The following is a 17,665-nucleotide window of genomic DNA, read 5'->3' on the forward strand; positions in this document are numbered from 1 at the left end:
TAGCAAGGTTTTCTAGGATTGTACTCATGCTGTTTCCTACAAAAAGCTCTGCTCTAAAATCTTTTATATGTATATGTTGAAACCAGCCTTGACTGTCCTATGCCTATACAAAGGACTGAGCCTTCTGCCTCAAGGTTCAGCAGAAGTTACTGAGGATCAAAGGACATCATGGCAATGTCATTGAGATAACATTTCAGAAGCCATCCAAAAGTACATTAAAACAACTTTGTAGGCAACAATCTAATGAGAAGTTTGGAATTTTGCTCCATAGAACTGTAAGGACTACAGCTCCTTTTTTTTATATATATATAAATTTTTATTAATGTTAATGGGGTGACATCAATAAATCAGGGTACATATATTCAAAGAAAACATGTCCAGATTATCTTGTCATTCACTTACGTTGCATACCCATCACCCAAAGTCAGATTGTCCTCCGTCACCTTTTATCTAGTTTTCTTTGTGCCCCTCCCCCTCTCCTCCTTCCCTCCCGCATCCCCCCTCCCCCCCACCCCCGGTAACCACCACATTCTTGCCCATGTCTCTTAGTCTCGTTTTTATGTCCCACGAATGTATAGAATCATGTAGTTCTTGTTTTTTTCTGATTTACTAATTTCACTCCATATAATGTTATCAAGATCCCACCATTTTGTTGTAAATGATCCAATGTCATCATTTCTTATGGCTGAGTAGTATTCCATAGTGTATATGTGCCACATCTTCTTTATCCAGTCTTCTATTGAAGGGCTTTTTGGTTGTTTCCATGTTTTGGCCACTGTGAACAATGCTGCAATGAACATGGGGCTACATGTGTCTTTATGTATCAATGTTTCTGAGTTTTTGGGGTATATACCCAGTAGAGGGATTGCTGGGTCATAAGGTAGTTCTATTTTCAGTTTTTTGAGGAACCACCATACTTTCTTCCATAAGGACTACAGATTCTTAGAACCTCTAATCTATTCTATGGCTTCTGCAAAAGGAATAATTGCTACTCATTTTTTTGAATGGATATTCTAATTTAGAGTTGTAAATAGACTCTTGACATTATAGACACACACACATGTATATGTATATGTATATATACATATATATATATCATGTATATATCTATTCAGTAGTATCATGTAACAAACTATAGAAATGATCCCTGAAAGTATAGTCTTAATAGTATCATGTATATGTCTAGTTTTCACATTTTCCATGCATGGAATCTCATTTAACTGGACAATTACTTAAGATTAAAAAAAAGAAAGAAACATTAGAAGAACACTCATAGCCAAAATTATTCTAGATTCTTTTAAGTATCATACCTAAGTATTTGATAAATCATTTACCTGTAAATATAGTTCTCTGATATAACTGAAAGATTTCCCAATTTATAAATATGTTTATCCACTGAACATTTCTCCAATGCATTGTATTTTCTTGTCAGATAGTTTAGTCAGGGTTTGCAAGCCATTTTGTAGCATGAAGAATAACCTTATTTTAGGAAGGTCTGTTCCACTGTTGATTTTTGCCAGTATTCTGTTGCATTTATCAAGAAAATAGTTCAGTGAAATGTCATCTTTCTACAGGAGCTTATCAGAATGGACTCTGTATGGCCCAAAGAAAAATATGTGTTAAATCGAGCCTTATGCTTTCCCCAAACCCAAAAGAGTAATAAGCTATCCAAAATGCATTATTTGTGATAGCACAAAATAGTTTCTTGTGAAATATGCTTTTTAACATATATCCTTAGATAAATTAAGAAGTTATTAGTGAAACAGAAGCATTTCTCACAAAGCAAACAATCTATGCATGCTTTCTATTTAATAATGTATACTGCTCACAAAAATTAGGGGATATTTCAAAATAAATACGAAGTGATAAAATATTCACAAAAAATTAGTTTGTGAGCAGTATATATATATATATATTTTTTTTTCTCCTCTCAGTAGATTTAAATAGTCATGGAAACTGTTTTCAGAAAAATTAACTAAGCTAAACTTGAAATTTCCATGTTTCATACACATTGTCCTACATACAAATGGATACTATTAATACATTCCATTGAATAAGTTATCACTATGAGTTCCTTGGGACACATTTTACTGCAGACATTCTTGCAGACCCATAAGGGTGTCATTGTATTAAAAATCCGGTGCCTTATGTGTCCGACTTTTACAATTTATAATAGAAAAGGCATAATAGTACCATCAATGTTTAAAATGTTTAAAAATATCCTGTATTTTTCTACCATATTAATTCTTATATATTTATATTCCAAATCAAGTGCGAGATACATGAAGTCATGGTCAACATCTTATTCACCTTTTTAATCCTCATAGGACCTCACATTTTATGTTGCATAAAGTGGGTATTTGAGAAAATTTGGTAAGCCAATTAATCTAATAGGCACTTAATGTCCATATTTATATAACTATTTATCCAAAGATTAAATAATTATACTTCTATTATGCAAAAATCACATATATAAAGATACAGAATTCATCTTTTTAATACAACAATTTATATATCACTTTAGATCTCAGGAAATGATAGCATAACAATTTATTTTGAAAACCTGGCTAAATTTCTACGGCATATAGCATTATTTTTATTATTTGTTACAGCTCTTTTTTTAAAATCATTCTTTTTATCTTTCAATTACAGTTAACATACTATATTATATTAGTTTCAGGTGTATTCCCCAGTGATTAAACATCATATAGCTTACCAAGTGATCATCCAATAAATCTCATACCCATTTGGCACTATACATAGTTATTATAATATTATTGACTATATTCCCTATGCTGTACTTTACATCCCTGTGACTGTTCTGCTACTACCAATTTGTACTTTTTATCCTTTCAAGTTTTTTACCCAGCCCTCCAAATCTCCGCCCATCTGGCAATCATCAAAGTGTTGTCTGCACCTGTGAGTCTGTTGCTGTTCTGCTTGTTCAATTATTTTGTTTTCCAGATTCATTTGTTGATAGATGTGTATTTATTGCTATTTTATTGTTGACATTTTTTTAATCTTATCTTCTTCCTGTTCTCCTTCTTCTTCTTCTTCTTTCATCTTTTCTTCTTCTTCACCCTCATGTAATACTGGTTTGGTGGTGATGAACTCCTTTAGCTTTTTCCTGTCTGTGAAGCTCTTTATATGACCTTCAATTCTAAATGATAGAATTGTTGGGTAGAGTAATCTTGGTTGTACGTCTTTACTTTTCATCGTTTTGAATATTTCTTGTCAATTTCTTCTGGCCTACAGAGTTTCTGTTGAAAATCAGCTGACAGTCTTATGGGAGCTTCCTTTTAGGCACCTAACTGCTTTTCTCTTGCTGCTTTTAAGATCCCCTCTTTGTTTTTAACCTTTTGCATTTTAATTATGATGTGTCTTGGTGTGCGTCTCTTTGGGTTCATCTTGTTTGGGACTCGGCACTTCCTGGACTTGTGTGTCTATTTTCTTAACCAGGTTAAAGAAGTTTTCCATTTCTTGCTGTCTCACTTTATGGCACCCCCATGATGTGAATGTTGGTATGCTTGAAGTTGCCCCAGAGGCTCCTTACACTATTCTTATTTTTCGGATTCTTTTTTCCTTTTTGCTGTTCTAATTGGGTAGTTTTGCTTCCTTATATTTCAAATCACTGTTTGGATTCTCAGCTTCATCTGCTCTTCTGTTGATTTCCTGTAAATTATTCTTTTTTATTTTTTATGTAAACATTTGTTAAATTTAGGAATTAAACTTCGTAGGGTGACGTTGGTCCTCAGGACACATCGGTTCCAGATCTGCATCTCCACAGCAGGTGAACTGTTTACATTTGTGTTGTGTGCCCATTACCCAAAGTCAAGTCACTTTTCATCACCACTGTGTGGCCCCTTGACTCCCCTCACCACTTCACTTTTGTCCATGTCCATAAATCTCAGTTTTATATCTCACATCTGATTTAAATCATATAGTTCTTAGCCTTTTCTGATTTATTTCACTCATTCCAGATATTATATTATTCATTTCTGCCTGCTTCTTTTTTTATGCTTCCCATGTTCTTTCTTAGGCCATTGAAGTTCTGAGTTCATCTACACTTCTCTTAAATTCCTTGATCTAATAATAATCAGTGTTTTGAACTCTGTATCTAGTAAATTGCTTGTCTCCATTTTGTTTAGTGCTTTTTCTAGAGTTTTATTCTGCTCTTTCATTTGGGACATTGTTTCTTTGTCTTATTTTGGCAGCCTCCCTGTGTTTGCTTTTGTGTATTAGGTAGAGCTGCTGCATATCCAGGCTGGGTAGAGAAGTTCGGCAGGGTCCAGTGGCACAGTCTCCTCAGTCATTCAAGCACCCCCACCCGTCCCCAGGTGGGCTTCTGTTGGAGTTGAGGTTTGATTGCTGTTGGCACATCAATGGGAGGAATTTACTCCCAGGCTGATCAGCTGCAAGGACTGTCTGCAACCACCATAGAGAATCATCTGTGCGGGGGCCCACCCCCAAAACAGGACTTACTTCAGCAGGGCTCTGGTGCCCACTCAGTCCGCCTCTTGAGTGTGTCAGTTATGGCGGTGGTTGGGTGGTATTTCAACACGGTCTGAAGCTGTCCACCGGGAGCACTGGCTCTAGGTTCTCTCAGGAAGTTAAGGCCAAGATCAGCTACTGCCTGTGTTCTGCCTGGGCCCACCCAGCATGAGTTACAAAGCAATCTGCAGATGGCTGCTACTTGTGCTGGGCTTGGAGGTACCTAGGAAAGGTCAAGCTGAGAACCAAGACCAGTTTCTGCTAATGTTGGGCCTGGGGCCACTTAGCAAAAGGCACAGGGTACACTGAGGACAGATGCTGCTTGTTTGAGAGATTTTAGGAAAGTCTGAAACATGAGCCCAGATAGGCCATTCATATATAAAAGCCACTGGAAACAGCTTGGGTGAGCCCAGAAGTTGGTGAGGCAGGGAGGGTCTCAGGAAATCAGCAGGGTGAGGCAAGCAGTGTGAGCCAGGTTGATGAAGTTTCCGATATGGCGGCTGCCTGCTGACCTTGTGGGGGAAGAGCTCAGAAAAGGAGCAATGTTCTCTGCTTGCAATTCCATTTGGGGGAAAGCTGCCCCTCTAGCTCTTGCTCTGGTGCCAGACACTTCAGTTCCTTCTTCTATGTACCTGTTTCCCAGCATTGGAGTTCAGAGCATTTGAGTCTGAGTAAGTCTGTGCACGGGCCCTCCAAGAGGAACTACCTGGAACTTTAGCGGCCCCCCATTTCTCTCCGCCACAATCCCCACTGGTTTTTATAGCCAGAGTTATGGGAACTTCTCTTCCTGGCATTGGAACCCTGGGCTGGGGTAAAGGGTGGGGCTGGGATCCCTCATTCCTCAGGGGGGACCTCTGCAGCCAAGGTATCCCTCCCCATTTTTATCCCCTGCACATGATTGTGAGACCAGCCTGGTCTTTGTCAGCCTTGATGTGGCTGCCTGTCCATATCCTCAGCTGTAGAACTTCCACTCAGCTATACCTCAGGCAGTTGATGATTGTCCTGTAATCTAGTTGACCTTTGATGTGGTTGTGGGAGGATGCAAGTACCGCACCTACCTATGCCACCATTATGGCTGGACAGCATTATTTTGAATATTGAGATGATGTTCTCAGCTTTTAAAATACATTGGGATTTTCATGGGATTGTTTTTTATTTTTACTTTGGATACAATTTATATATTTAATTTTAGTTTTCTATTTTTTCTTCTATAACACTTTTCTATGTATTGAACCCTTTTGTTTCTTACAGTAACATTTTCCTGTTTAAGAACTCAATGTTTCTTGTCTAGGTTTTTCAAAGTATTTTATATTTTTGTTTCTGTTGTAGGTGGACTTCTTTTTTCTAAATCTTCTAAATAATGATTGCCAAGATGTTGGAAACCACTAGTTTTTATAGTACTGCTTTCCAAAAAATTGGTACTTTGAGGTTTTCTTCCCTTGCCTTGACATTTTATATCACTGTTTAGAAAATACTATCATAACCTCATCTCTTTCATTTCATGCTTCTTACTGGCTTGTCCATTCTAATTGCTTCACATTAACCAATTCTTATTTGTTTGTTTTTGACAGAGACAGAGAGAGAGGGGGACAGCTAGGGACAGACAGGAAGGGGAGAGATGAGAAGCATCAATTCTTCATTGTGGCACCTTAGTTGTTCAATGATTGCTTTCTCATATGTGCCTTGACCCAGGGGGGCTACAGCAGAGCGAGTGACCTCTTGCTCAAACCAGCAACCTTGGACTTCAAGCCAGTGACCTTGGGCTTCAAGCCAGTGACCTTTGGTCTCAAGCTAGCGACCATGGGGTCATGTCTATAATCCCATGCTCAAGCCAGTGACCCCGTGCCCAAGCTGGTAAGCCCGCACTCAAGCCAGATGAGCCCATGCTCAAGCCAGCCACCTTGGGGTTTCAAACCTGGGTCCTCTGTGTCCCTATTCGATTCTCTATCCACTGTGCCACCACCTGGTGAGGCTCACTTGTTTGTTTTTAAATATGTATAGTTATTTGAAATAAGGCTACAGGTAGATAAAAAAAGTTTCAATTCCTGAATTGTTTTAACTGAAAGGTTAAAAAGCACCTGCTATCAAACTCACAGTAAAGAAGTACGATTTATAAGAAAATTAAATTCTCTAATTATACATTCTAATATATCCTAGATAGTAGTAGTTCCTCAGAATAATGAAGGACATGGGGTTTAAGCTCTTACAATAGAAGCCTAAGGTAAAGTGTCTTATAACCAGATTCTTTTGTGTGTAATAGCTAAACTCTTTTTTAGAGTGCAAAATGGCTTTTCTTTACTGAGAATAAAGTTTCTCACTTTCTACTGAATTATGAGAAATGTAAAGCCTTCACATGCATGGTCTCTTTGATACACCATTATTTCAGTTTTATAAAGAGGCCAGTATCTTGTCTACTGTATTTTATTAAAGTACTCAATAAGATATTTGTAGGAATTAACTAAAACCAACAGCATGATTAAAACAACTTGCCAGAAACAGAAAAAGGAGTCAGATACACGGTATCTAATTTCATTCTGTTTTCAGTAAACCATACCGTTTATTGAAAAAGGAATAAATAATTATGAGGCCTATCTAATAATATACACAATAGCCATGAAATAGGTTGCATGCTACCTATTTTATTTGCATTCATTAATTTAATCCTTTTGACAGCCCTTTGAGGCAGGTGCTATAACTATGCTTATTTCAAATTGAGGAAACAAGCAAGGCGTTAAGTAACTTTTAAAAAATTTTATTTTTAATTATAGTTGACATTAAATTTTATTTTGTATAGTTTCAGGTATACAGCTTAGTATAGACATATACTTTACAAGAGTTCCCCCAGAAATTTCAGGCACCCACCTGCCACACTACATAGTTATTAGGATGTTATTGACTGTATTACCTATGCCACACTTATCTTGTGACTATGCTGTAACTAGCCATCTTACCTCTTAATCCTGTCAGTGTCTTCACCTATGCCCCCAGCCTCCTTCCCCTCTGGAGACCATCGGTCTGCTCTCCGTATCTGTGAGTCTATTTTTATTTTGACAGTTAGTGATTTTGTTCTTTAGATTCCATATATAAATAAAAATATATAGTATTTGTCTTTCTCTGACTGATTTACGGTACGTACTTCACTTAGTATAATAATACCCTTTCAGTCCATCCATGATGTCACAAATGGTAAGATTTCATTTTTTATGGCCTAGTAATATTCCACTGTTTATATGTACCACCTCTTCTTTATCCACTCATCTATTGATGGACAGTTGGGTTGTTTCCATAGCTTGACTATAATAAATAACGTTGCAGTGAACACAGGTGTGCATATATTATTTCAGTAGTGTTTTGGGTTTCTCTGGATATATACCCAAAAGTGGAATCACTGGGTTATAAGGCAGATCCAAATTTAATTTTTTGAGGATCCTTTATACTGTTTTTTCTAGTGACTGCACAGTTCTGCATTCCCAGGAAAACAGTACAGGAGGGTTCCCTTTTCTCCACATCCTCACCAACACTTGTTGTTTGTTGATTTATTGATGACAGCCATTCTGACAGCTGTGAGGTGATATCTCATTGTTGTTTTAATTTGCATTTTTCTGATGATTCCCAACACTGAGCATCTTTTCATATGTCTATTGGCTATTTGTATGTCCTCTTTGGAGAAGTGTCTATTGAGTTCATCTGCCCATTTTTTAATTGGATTGTTCGGGTTTCTTTGATGTTGAGTTGTCTGAGTTTTTTATAAATTTTGGATCTTAACCCATTATCAGGTGTATCATTGACAAATATGTTCTCCAGTTCAGTGAGTTGTCTTTTCATTTTGTTGACCATTTCCTTTGCTGGGCCAAAACGTTTTGTTTGATGAGGTCCCATTTGTTTATTTATTTTTTTGTTTGTTTCCCTTGCCCAAGGAGATATATTAGAAAATATATTGCTTAGATAAATGTCAGAGGATTTACTGTCTTATGTTTTCTTCTAGGATTTTTATCATTTCAGGTCTTACATTTAAGTCTTTAGTCCATTTTGAAATTATTCTTGTGCATGTTGTAAGAAGGTAGTCTAGTTTTCTTTTTCTTTTTGCATGTATCTGTCCAATTTCTCCAACATCACTTATGGAATAGACCATCTTTACCCCATTGTATGTTCTTGCTTCTTTTGTCATACAGTAATTGACCATATAGGTGTGGATTTATTTCTGGACTCTATTGTATTCCAATGATTTATGTGTCTGTTTTTGTGCCAGTGCCATTCTGTTTTGTTTACTATGGCCTTGTAGTATAGTTTGATATCAGGTAACATGATACTTCCAACTTTGTTCTACTTTCTCAAGATTGCTGTGGCCATTCAGGGTCTTTTGTGGTTTCATATACCTTTTTGGATTATTTGTTCTAAATCTATGAAAAATGCCATTGGTGTTTTGACAGGGATTGCACTGACTGTATAGATTACTTGGGGTAATATGAACATTTTAATGATGTTAATTCTTCCTATCCATGAGCATATTGTTTGCTTCCATTTGTTTGTATCTTCAATTTCTTTCTGTAATTTCTGTTTATTTTCCAAGCACAGGTCTTTTCCTCCTTGGTAACATGTATTTCTAGGTATTTTAAAAATGCAATTGTAAATGAAATTGTTCTCTTAGTTTCCCTGTCTGATAGTTCTAAGTAACTCTTTAAATTCTTATCAAAGAACTGATTTATATCCATTTACAACAAATTTTTACTCTAAAACTTATGGCTACTTAATGTCACTTCTCTGGGTCTATAAGTATCCTGTGACCACAATGGGCCAATATTTCCAAATCTAACCTATATAATGGAAGTAGAAAGAACTTGATCCTTTTTCTGCTTGGCTCTATCCTTCAAGTCAGACACACCCTGTGACTGCAATTAAGAGTGTAGATAAATGATGAGTACCAATTTTCCTTTCTTGACATTACACCATTAGAGTAGCCATAAAGGTTTCCCTAAAATTGCCTTCAGGGAGTTTTTAAAAACAAATGTATTTTTTAACAGTTGCTGAACTGTGTCTACAGGAACCATGTACGTGCACAGTCTGCAGTTCAGAGTTTTGTGGTTTTAGAAGCATTGCTGCTTCTGATTGTTTTTGATCACGTGCCCTTCTTTAACTTCAACAAAATGTTGGTTGGTTTTGATGAGAGTTTTTTTCTGTGGGAATTCTGGTCTTGAGACTATGTTTATTGTCCTCAAATGATCTTTTAGGGTTTATATTCTGGGGTGATTCTATGTGCTGGAGGAAGTGGTTTTAAAGTCTAAATATTACGGGCATCTGAGAGACAGTAATAGCCAGTGACTTTTTCCTGAGATTGTTACTGTACAGTTTAGCTTCTTACAACTTCTTGAGTTTTCTTTTTAAGAGATTGCATCTTTCCCAGTTTTTTCACTTTCTTCAGTGGATTCTATTTTAGTTAATAATCTGATGTCAACTTTCTGATTTTCCTTTTTATCTGCCACAGCAAAAAATGATAGCAGGATAGTTTCTTTCAAACACTGAGTGGACTCAGGGAAAATTGCTGAGTCAGATCTATTACTTTGGCTTTAAACTGATCTTGTGCCTGGTTTATATTCTACTGAGCATGCCTGTGTGCACGAAATAGTGGTAGGTACTTGGGGAACAGAAAGGTAAAGGAGGAAGGAAGGGCTTTGCCCTCAAGAAACTCATGTTTCAGTAGGAACTTAAGTTGTTACTGAGTGACCCTGTAAGAAAGTAGGATGGAGGAAGTGCTGGAATGTACTCCACAGGGCACACAGAGAGAAGCATATCCATGCAGAGAGGTTCAAATGATAAAATGATATTTGAATGTAACCTTAACCCTCATTATAAGCCATTACAGTTGGATAGGATTTTTTCATAAGGTGCAGGCAGTGAAGAAAGAAATTAGAGGACTGCCACAGGATCCTTCTAACTCAGTAACTTTATAAAATAAAATTGGATCAATATATTAATATAACTTTCAAATGCCCCCCTAATAAAAGTCATGTATATCTCTAACAGTATTTCTCAAACTTGTTATGTTTATTTTAGATACTGAGAGAACTCATGGAAATTTGTTAGGAGACAGATCTGTTATTTCCAATTCTAAAAGGAAAAGAAATATTGTAGATCCAGTGTTGACATTAACCACTTTTATTTTAATGAAATATAAATGTGTGCAAATATAAATAAACTTTTTATCCTTACAGTTTTTATAAACCATATAACCAAAAGACGTATAAATTAAGTAAGTACTTAAAGTCAATAACATTTGAATTAATTATATTAATGTGAGAAGATTTTGTTTCTCGGAGGCCTGATCACCTAAATAGAAACCATTGTCAGTGGAAAGATACATTTGTGCTTTTTGTTTTAGTTGTCTTTGACTTTTTTTTATTTTGTTATCTAATAGTTCCTCACATGCTTTGGTGGCATTATCGTGGTCATTTTTCCTTCTTAACAAATACCTTATTTTTGTCTACTGATTCACTGTTTTGATGAGCCAATTCATTCAGTAGTGTACCCCTAAATACAGTGCAGAAGAGAAAATATGTCATTACATGTACCCTGTGATGCTTGTATGCCACTTTTCTATTTGTAAACTGTTGTAAAACTTTTGTTCTTAGAATGGATCATGATATCTTTTATGGTGTGTTTAGTATAAATGCTTAATTTACTTTTCAAACCCATTTATTTTGCTTTCTCTTTAGCCTGTGGCAACTTAGATATTATTTACTTAGTCTTACTTCAGGCATTGTCATTATGCAAATTAATACTACCAAAGAAAAGTTTTGTGTTTTAATTGGTAAAAGAATTGTGAGTAAGCAGCAGACAAGGATTATTGCTCCCATATTTAGATAGCATTAAGGCCCTGCCCAAACAGGGCCTGGCACTGACACTTTGAAGTTTATCTCTGATCACTTGGCACCAACTCCTTGTAAATGCAAACAAGAGAGCCAAAGTCAAGTGGCAATGTTCAGTCATAAATGTCTTCCAGATTATCTAAAATATGCTTACCTCTGTATTAGCATTTTGATCATCAAAGTGAAAACAAAATTTTTGAATTCTCTCAGAACTCAAGATTTTGTCTGTAGATTTCTAGTGGAGAAGGACACCAGTTTAAGAAATCCTGATCTGATAACAAAGAAGTAGTTCCCTTTTTTTTTTTTCATTTCTCAGAAAAGATTGGTGACATTTCTGAGTATGTCTGCTCACTTCTGTCTCATACTCAGCCTTGAGCTCTTCTCTGGACCAATGCCACCTTTGTTTCTACATTAAAAGACTTTAGAAAGGACTTGTTAGGAGTGAGTATAAGGCCTAAAAAGATTTCAGTTCGGTGAAGTAACTATTTAAATATTTTCATGTTGTACTAGGATTGCCGATTGAGTGTTTCTCTTCCACTGTGCCCTGAAGTCTTTGAGAAACTGTGTGTCTTACCATCTATTGGATTCCTAGTATGTGATACTGTGCCTTTCAGATAGTAGGCCTTCAGAAAATCTGGGCTGAAAGAATGAATGACTATTAGTGTAAGAAAGTCCTTAGTGGTATGAGGTACCTCAGATGACATGCTCCAGTGTGTCTTGGTCTTGGAGGCATATGACCCATTACTTGTTATTGTGATAAATTAGCTGGCCTGGTAGAAAACTAGTCTCAGCCTGCTTCTGGTATGTTTTTGGCTAAAGAATCAGACCAATTACCTTCACGGCTTAATAGTTAATATCTGGAAAATGATGAAAATTTTCCCAACTGGCATATTTCCTTTGGTGTCTCTCCCTTTGCGTTCCTCACCCTGTCATCCCTGTGACTCAGGAAGCTCTGATCTCTTCCTTATTCACAGGAAACATACTAGCCACAGTCCAGAGCATGAGATCTCTGTGATTACTCCACCCGCTCTGTGTAACTCTAGTCAGAGAAGTGGAGGAGAGTGCTCAACTTGTTTATTTTCTGGTTTTGATCTGTTTGCTTGATTCATTGTGATGACTAAGGAGATAAACTGTGTATTTGTTGAAGGTAGATTTTGATCCTTCAAGATCAAAATATGTTACTGACCCTTAGAGGAGTACTTCTTTAGGTTATTGTTTATTTTTTTTCCAAGATAACTTTTCTTTAAGTTTTATCTTTTTTTTTTTTTTTTTAATTAAGGGAGAGCAGGGGAGGCAGAGAGATATATTCCTGCATGTGCCTGTGGGGTGATGCTCTGCCCGTCTGGAGTGTTTCTCCGTTGCTTGGCAACTGAGATACTTTTAGCACCTGAGGTAGAGGCCACCAGAGCCATCCTCAGTGACCCTGGCCAACTTGCTCTAGCCAATTGAGCCATGGCTGTGGGAGGGGGGAGAGAGAGAGAGAGAGAAAAAAGAGAGAGGGAAGAGTGGAGAAGCAGATGGTCACTTCTCCTGTGTGCCCTGACTAGGAATCAAACCCAGGACATCCACATGCTGGGCCGATGCTCTCCCACTGAGCCAGGGCCTAGTTAGCTCTTTATTTATTTAGTTTTTTTTTTATTTAGAAATTAAATTTAATGGGGTGATATTGATCAATAAGAGTACGTAGGTTTCAGGTGAACAGCTCTATAGCATTTGAACTATATTGATTGCATTGTCAGCCCATCATCCAAAGTCAAGTCATTTTCCATCACCATATACAGTGTGTTCGTAAAGTCATGGTGCATTTTTGACCGGTCACAGGAAAGCAACAAAAACGATAGAAATGTGAAATCTGCACCAAATAAAAGGAAACCTCTCCCAGTTTCATACCTATTCAGTGCAGTTCGATGTGGGCTCACACACAGATTTTTTTAGGGCTCCTTAGGTAGCTATCCCATATAGCCTCTACAGACTCGTCACTGACTGATGGCCTACCAGAACGGGGTTTCTCCACCAAACTGCCGGTTTCCTTCAACTGCTTATCCCACCGAGTAATGTTATTCCTATGTGGTGGTGCTTCATTATAAACACGCCGATATTCATGTTGCACTTTGGTCACGGATTCAAATTTAGCGAGCCACAGAACACACTGAAGTTTCCTCTGTACTGTCCATATCTCGACTGGCATGGCCGTGGGCTGCTCCACTGTATATACGGTGTTACATCATCATCTGCGCATGCGCACATGCTGCCACATCATCCTACAGAAACTGGGAGGGTTTTCCTTTTATTTGGTGCAGATTTCACATTTCTATCGTCTTTTGTTGCTTTCCTGTGACCGGTCAAAAGTGCACCATGACTTTACGGACACACTGTATTTGTCCCCCTTTACCCTTTTAAACTAACTATTATATCTCCTATCAAAAAATCATTCACCAGGTAATGGGCCTTGGTTTTTTCATCCTGTACTTCAGACATGTGATTTTAAAACTTGAGAGGAAGTGTTCTGATTGGTTCTAGCCTTCAAACTGAAATAACTTTAAGCAGAGAGGCTGGCCTTTCTTTACATACATGGCTGCCAGTCATTATATATATGTGTGTGTGTGTGTGTGTGTGTGTGTGTGTGTGTATATTGCCATATATATATATATATATATATATATATATATATATATATATATGGCAATAAAGGACTGAAAAAAAAAGAACTGGCAGTACTAAGGATTAGTTTTCTAACATATTATATAACATGGTCCTAGCCAGGAGAAGCTAAGAATTGAACTCTGTTTATTACTTTTAGCAAGCTGTATAGTTGAGAGAAAGTCAATTCACTTTTCTGTGCATTAAAGAATTTTTTATCTCAACAATTAAACCTTGCCTTCCACCTCATTGCTTTCAAGCCTATAAGTAATCAAGAAGAAAATTTTAAATTTGTATATATAAAATACAGTGAAACTTTATGAAAATAGTAAACAAAAAAACAAAATGTTCTGTAGATAAGAACTAAATCTAAGTTTAATATTATTATTATTATTATTATTATTATTATTATTATTATTAGCGAAAGAGAGGACAGACCGGCGGGTGAGAAATGAGAAGCTTCAGCTCATAGTTGCAGCACCTTAGTTGTTCATTGATTGCTTTCTCATGCATGCCTTGACCAGGGGGTTTCAGCTAAGCCAATTACCTCTTGCTCAATCCAGTGACCTTGAGCTTCAAGCCAGCGACCTTTGGGCTCAATCCAGCAATCATGGGGTCATGTCTATGACTCCATGCTCAAGCCAGCAATCCCGTGCTCAAGCTGGTGAGCCTGTGCTCAATCCAGCGACCTTGGGGTTTCAAACCTGGGTCCTCAGCATCCCAGGTATACGCTCTATCCTCTGTGCCACCACCTGTTCAGGCTACCTATTCAGGCTAAATAAATTCTTATATCTAAATAAATATTTAAATAAATACCTGCTATTTTATAGAATGCAGGAATCCAAATACATTGTTATTAGTACTTAAAGTAAAATTGCACACTTATATTGGCCCCTATGTTCCTATCAAATGTAATGCTTTCAAAAGTGCCATAATTTATGTTCTTATTTTTTTTCCTTATCTCATAAAAAATAACATGGTATGCTCTAAAGTAGTATGGTGTAAATCACAGAAAGCAACTAGGAAAAATTCTATTAAAATTATATGCATATAAAAGAATTGAGAATAGTAACATGACTCATTAAACAAAAATAACTGGTGTTATCACATATATCTATAATAAAATAATAGTAGAAATAGCTGACGTTGTGTTTTCTGTGTTTGTATAAGTGTATATACATTTACACAGGTACACACACTATCTCCTTCACTGGCTATAGTAACTGAAAGTGTTTCAAATTTTCACTTATTTGAAAGAGCCTCATGCTTTTATATTGAGTATATAATGCATAGATACTATCTACTTCCAAGTAAGAATGTGTTCATCACACACAATTTAAAGGTATACCCTCAGGAAAATAAATGACTGTCCCTAAATGACACTCACTGTTTGGAATAACAGGGAATCAACCTGAGTGATCTAGAGACTGTTCCTTAGATCCAAACCACAACTCGCAATGGAAACTGAGTGTTACTGGTTGAATGAAACTACTACTTGTAGTAGAACTTGAACAGCAAAGTCAAAGGCAATAAAAGAATCTTTTCCCAGCATTAGGACTGGGGAGTACTGATGCTCCTGAGGTTATTCTTGAAGGCAAGACCATATCTGTCTTGGATGTTTATGGCTAGGATATCACACAATAGTTGCCACATAATAGGGACCTCCAAAATGCTGTGACCATTATTTTAACAATGATGCCAAAAGCACTGAGTTATGTCCCCAAAAATCTACATATATTGTGAACTGTTTCTTTCCTTGAATAGGGAGAAGATCCAATTTATCCGAACTGAAGGGACCCCAGGATTGGTGCGTCTTTCAAGCGATGCAGACCTTGTGATGTTGCTGAGGTATGTAACACCCGTTCTTAAATTAGAAAGTTTCCTGTTATCAGATATTATGGAGCATTTTGAAAAGAATATGACAATATTGGTAGCCTAAAAAAGATCCCCTTTATTCTTGAAGACCTATGGAACACTCGTGTTGAAAACGTGGGTGCTGGTTTAGTGGTCACTTATTTCGGATCACATCTCCTCTCACAGAACGGAACAGAGGGGTGTACACAGCTCACCCCTTCAGAGTAGACGAGGTCATGTTTATCTTTTCTTTCAATTTTTTTGCTCAAAATGGTGCTTTGTCCATTTTTGCTGATTTAATACTATTTATTTATGTTATGGTTTTGACAATTTAGGTTTGAGAAATCAGATCAAGTTGAAGTTTGGTCAGTGGTACTCACATTTTATAGCCCTTCATAAAATTAACCAATTGTATTTTCTTCACTGATGTTTAGATCAGCCTTGGTTTTAAATTTTAGAGTAGTTTGGAAGGAAAAATAGCAAGTTTTCAAAAGCCTTTTTCATTTTTAATATTATCTTTCAAATGCAGCATGCCAGAGTAAAATAATGCTTTGCTCTACCCAGTGGTTGGGACACCTCACCACTGTAACCTCTACAGAATTAAAGGGAAAGTCATGCTGACCCATATCAGACAATGTTTTATTTCTCCTAAAGTGCTAACAATCTCATTCACATTGTTCATCATGATCTTAATCCTAACCATTTCTAACTGTGTACTTGCTGGCTGCCATATTTTAAAAATTAAAGCCAAAAAATTACTTTCCTTTACTGGCTATTTGGAGCATAATTCAAACATATGTATTCACTTTCCATAAAGACTTCATTTCACTTGATTCTGAATAAGACCTATGGGAGAAGGGGTTCCTTTCAGTCTAGGGGGTGACCCTCGACTATGGTGTACTGAGCTGGATCTGGAAATAGGATATATCATAGTACACAAGATGGCCAGGAAGGCAGTTGGTCAATTAATATGGAGTATGATGTTTCTGCCATAGTTTGGTTGGTAATAAACAGTAAGTTTTGTTATAAAACTCTGGCTAGGATATGATTCTTTCACTTCATTCTAGAAATCTAGGGTTTTTCATATAAACTAATGAATTCTGCTTTGATATTAGTATAAAACAAAAATAATTGCAAAACAGAAATCATAATTATAATTCATATTCCCTTAGTTAAATAATCTTTAGATGGTATGGCCCTAAATATTTTAAGTTACAATACAGCTTAGAACATTTGTACTTTGGTAAACACCATAGTTTGTGTGAGTTTGTATGTGTTATGTGGTGAAATTTAAAAGTATTTCAAACCTGATATATGTATACATATTTATACAAATATAAGAACAAGACTATATTTTCTCCCATTTGGGGAAATAAGCATGTTTTCTGAAGTAAATGGTCCTTTGAAAAAGCATGAGAAATTCACATATATAATAGTTCTATAATTATGTATTATAATAGAAATGATGCTATTCAGTTCTAGACTTAACTTCATTTGGATGACGAAATGTATTCATTAATAATTGTACACAGTGACATAGTGTATTACATTTGCATGCTTAATAAGTAATATTTAGTGATTATTGAAACTTTTAGGGATACCTTCAATACTTTATTTTTTATTTCACTTAAGAGCTTGAGTCATTTGAATCGGTGACTACAAACTCAAGCAATGGATTTGTTGCAAACATAGGGGAAGACTGTTTTTGTACCTATTTTTATACTTTGTTTATTTTTTAATAAAAGAAATCATACTTGGTACAAAAGGACTTGATTTGATTACAAATAAGCTCCACTGTAGAGATGATATAGCTCTAG

At 36.4% G+C, this 17,665-nt stretch overlaps 1 protein-coding gene and 1 pseudogene across 7 annotated transcripts in view; one reads left to right on the forward strand and one right to left on the reverse strand.

Moving 5' to 3' along the window:
- The window catches only part of HECW2 (HECT, C2 and WW domain containing E3 ubiquitin protein ligase 2), a 424,054-nt gene that overhangs the window by 351,820 nt on the left and 54,569 nt on the right, over positions 1-17,665 (forward strand). For all 7 annotated transcript variants that reach the window (XM_066346627.1, XM_066346626.1, XM_066346625.1 and 4 more), the window contains one exon: positions 15,759-15,842. In XM_066346627.1, the coding sequence (XP_066202724.1) occupies positions 15,759-15,842 (84 nt within the window). The remainder of the gene's footprint in view (positions 1-15,758; positions 15,843-17,665) is intronic.
- Positions 1,082-1,163, reverse strand: LOC136379169 (small nucleolar RNA U3; annotated as a pseudogene).

Source organism: Saccopteryx leptura, chromosome 7 (genome assembly GCF_036850995.1).
Source record: "Saccopteryx leptura isolate mSacLep1 chromosome 7, mSacLep1_pri_phased_curated, whole genome shotgun sequence".
NCBI lineage: Eukaryota > Metazoa > Chordata > Mammalia > Chiroptera > Emballonuridae > Saccopteryx > Saccopteryx leptura.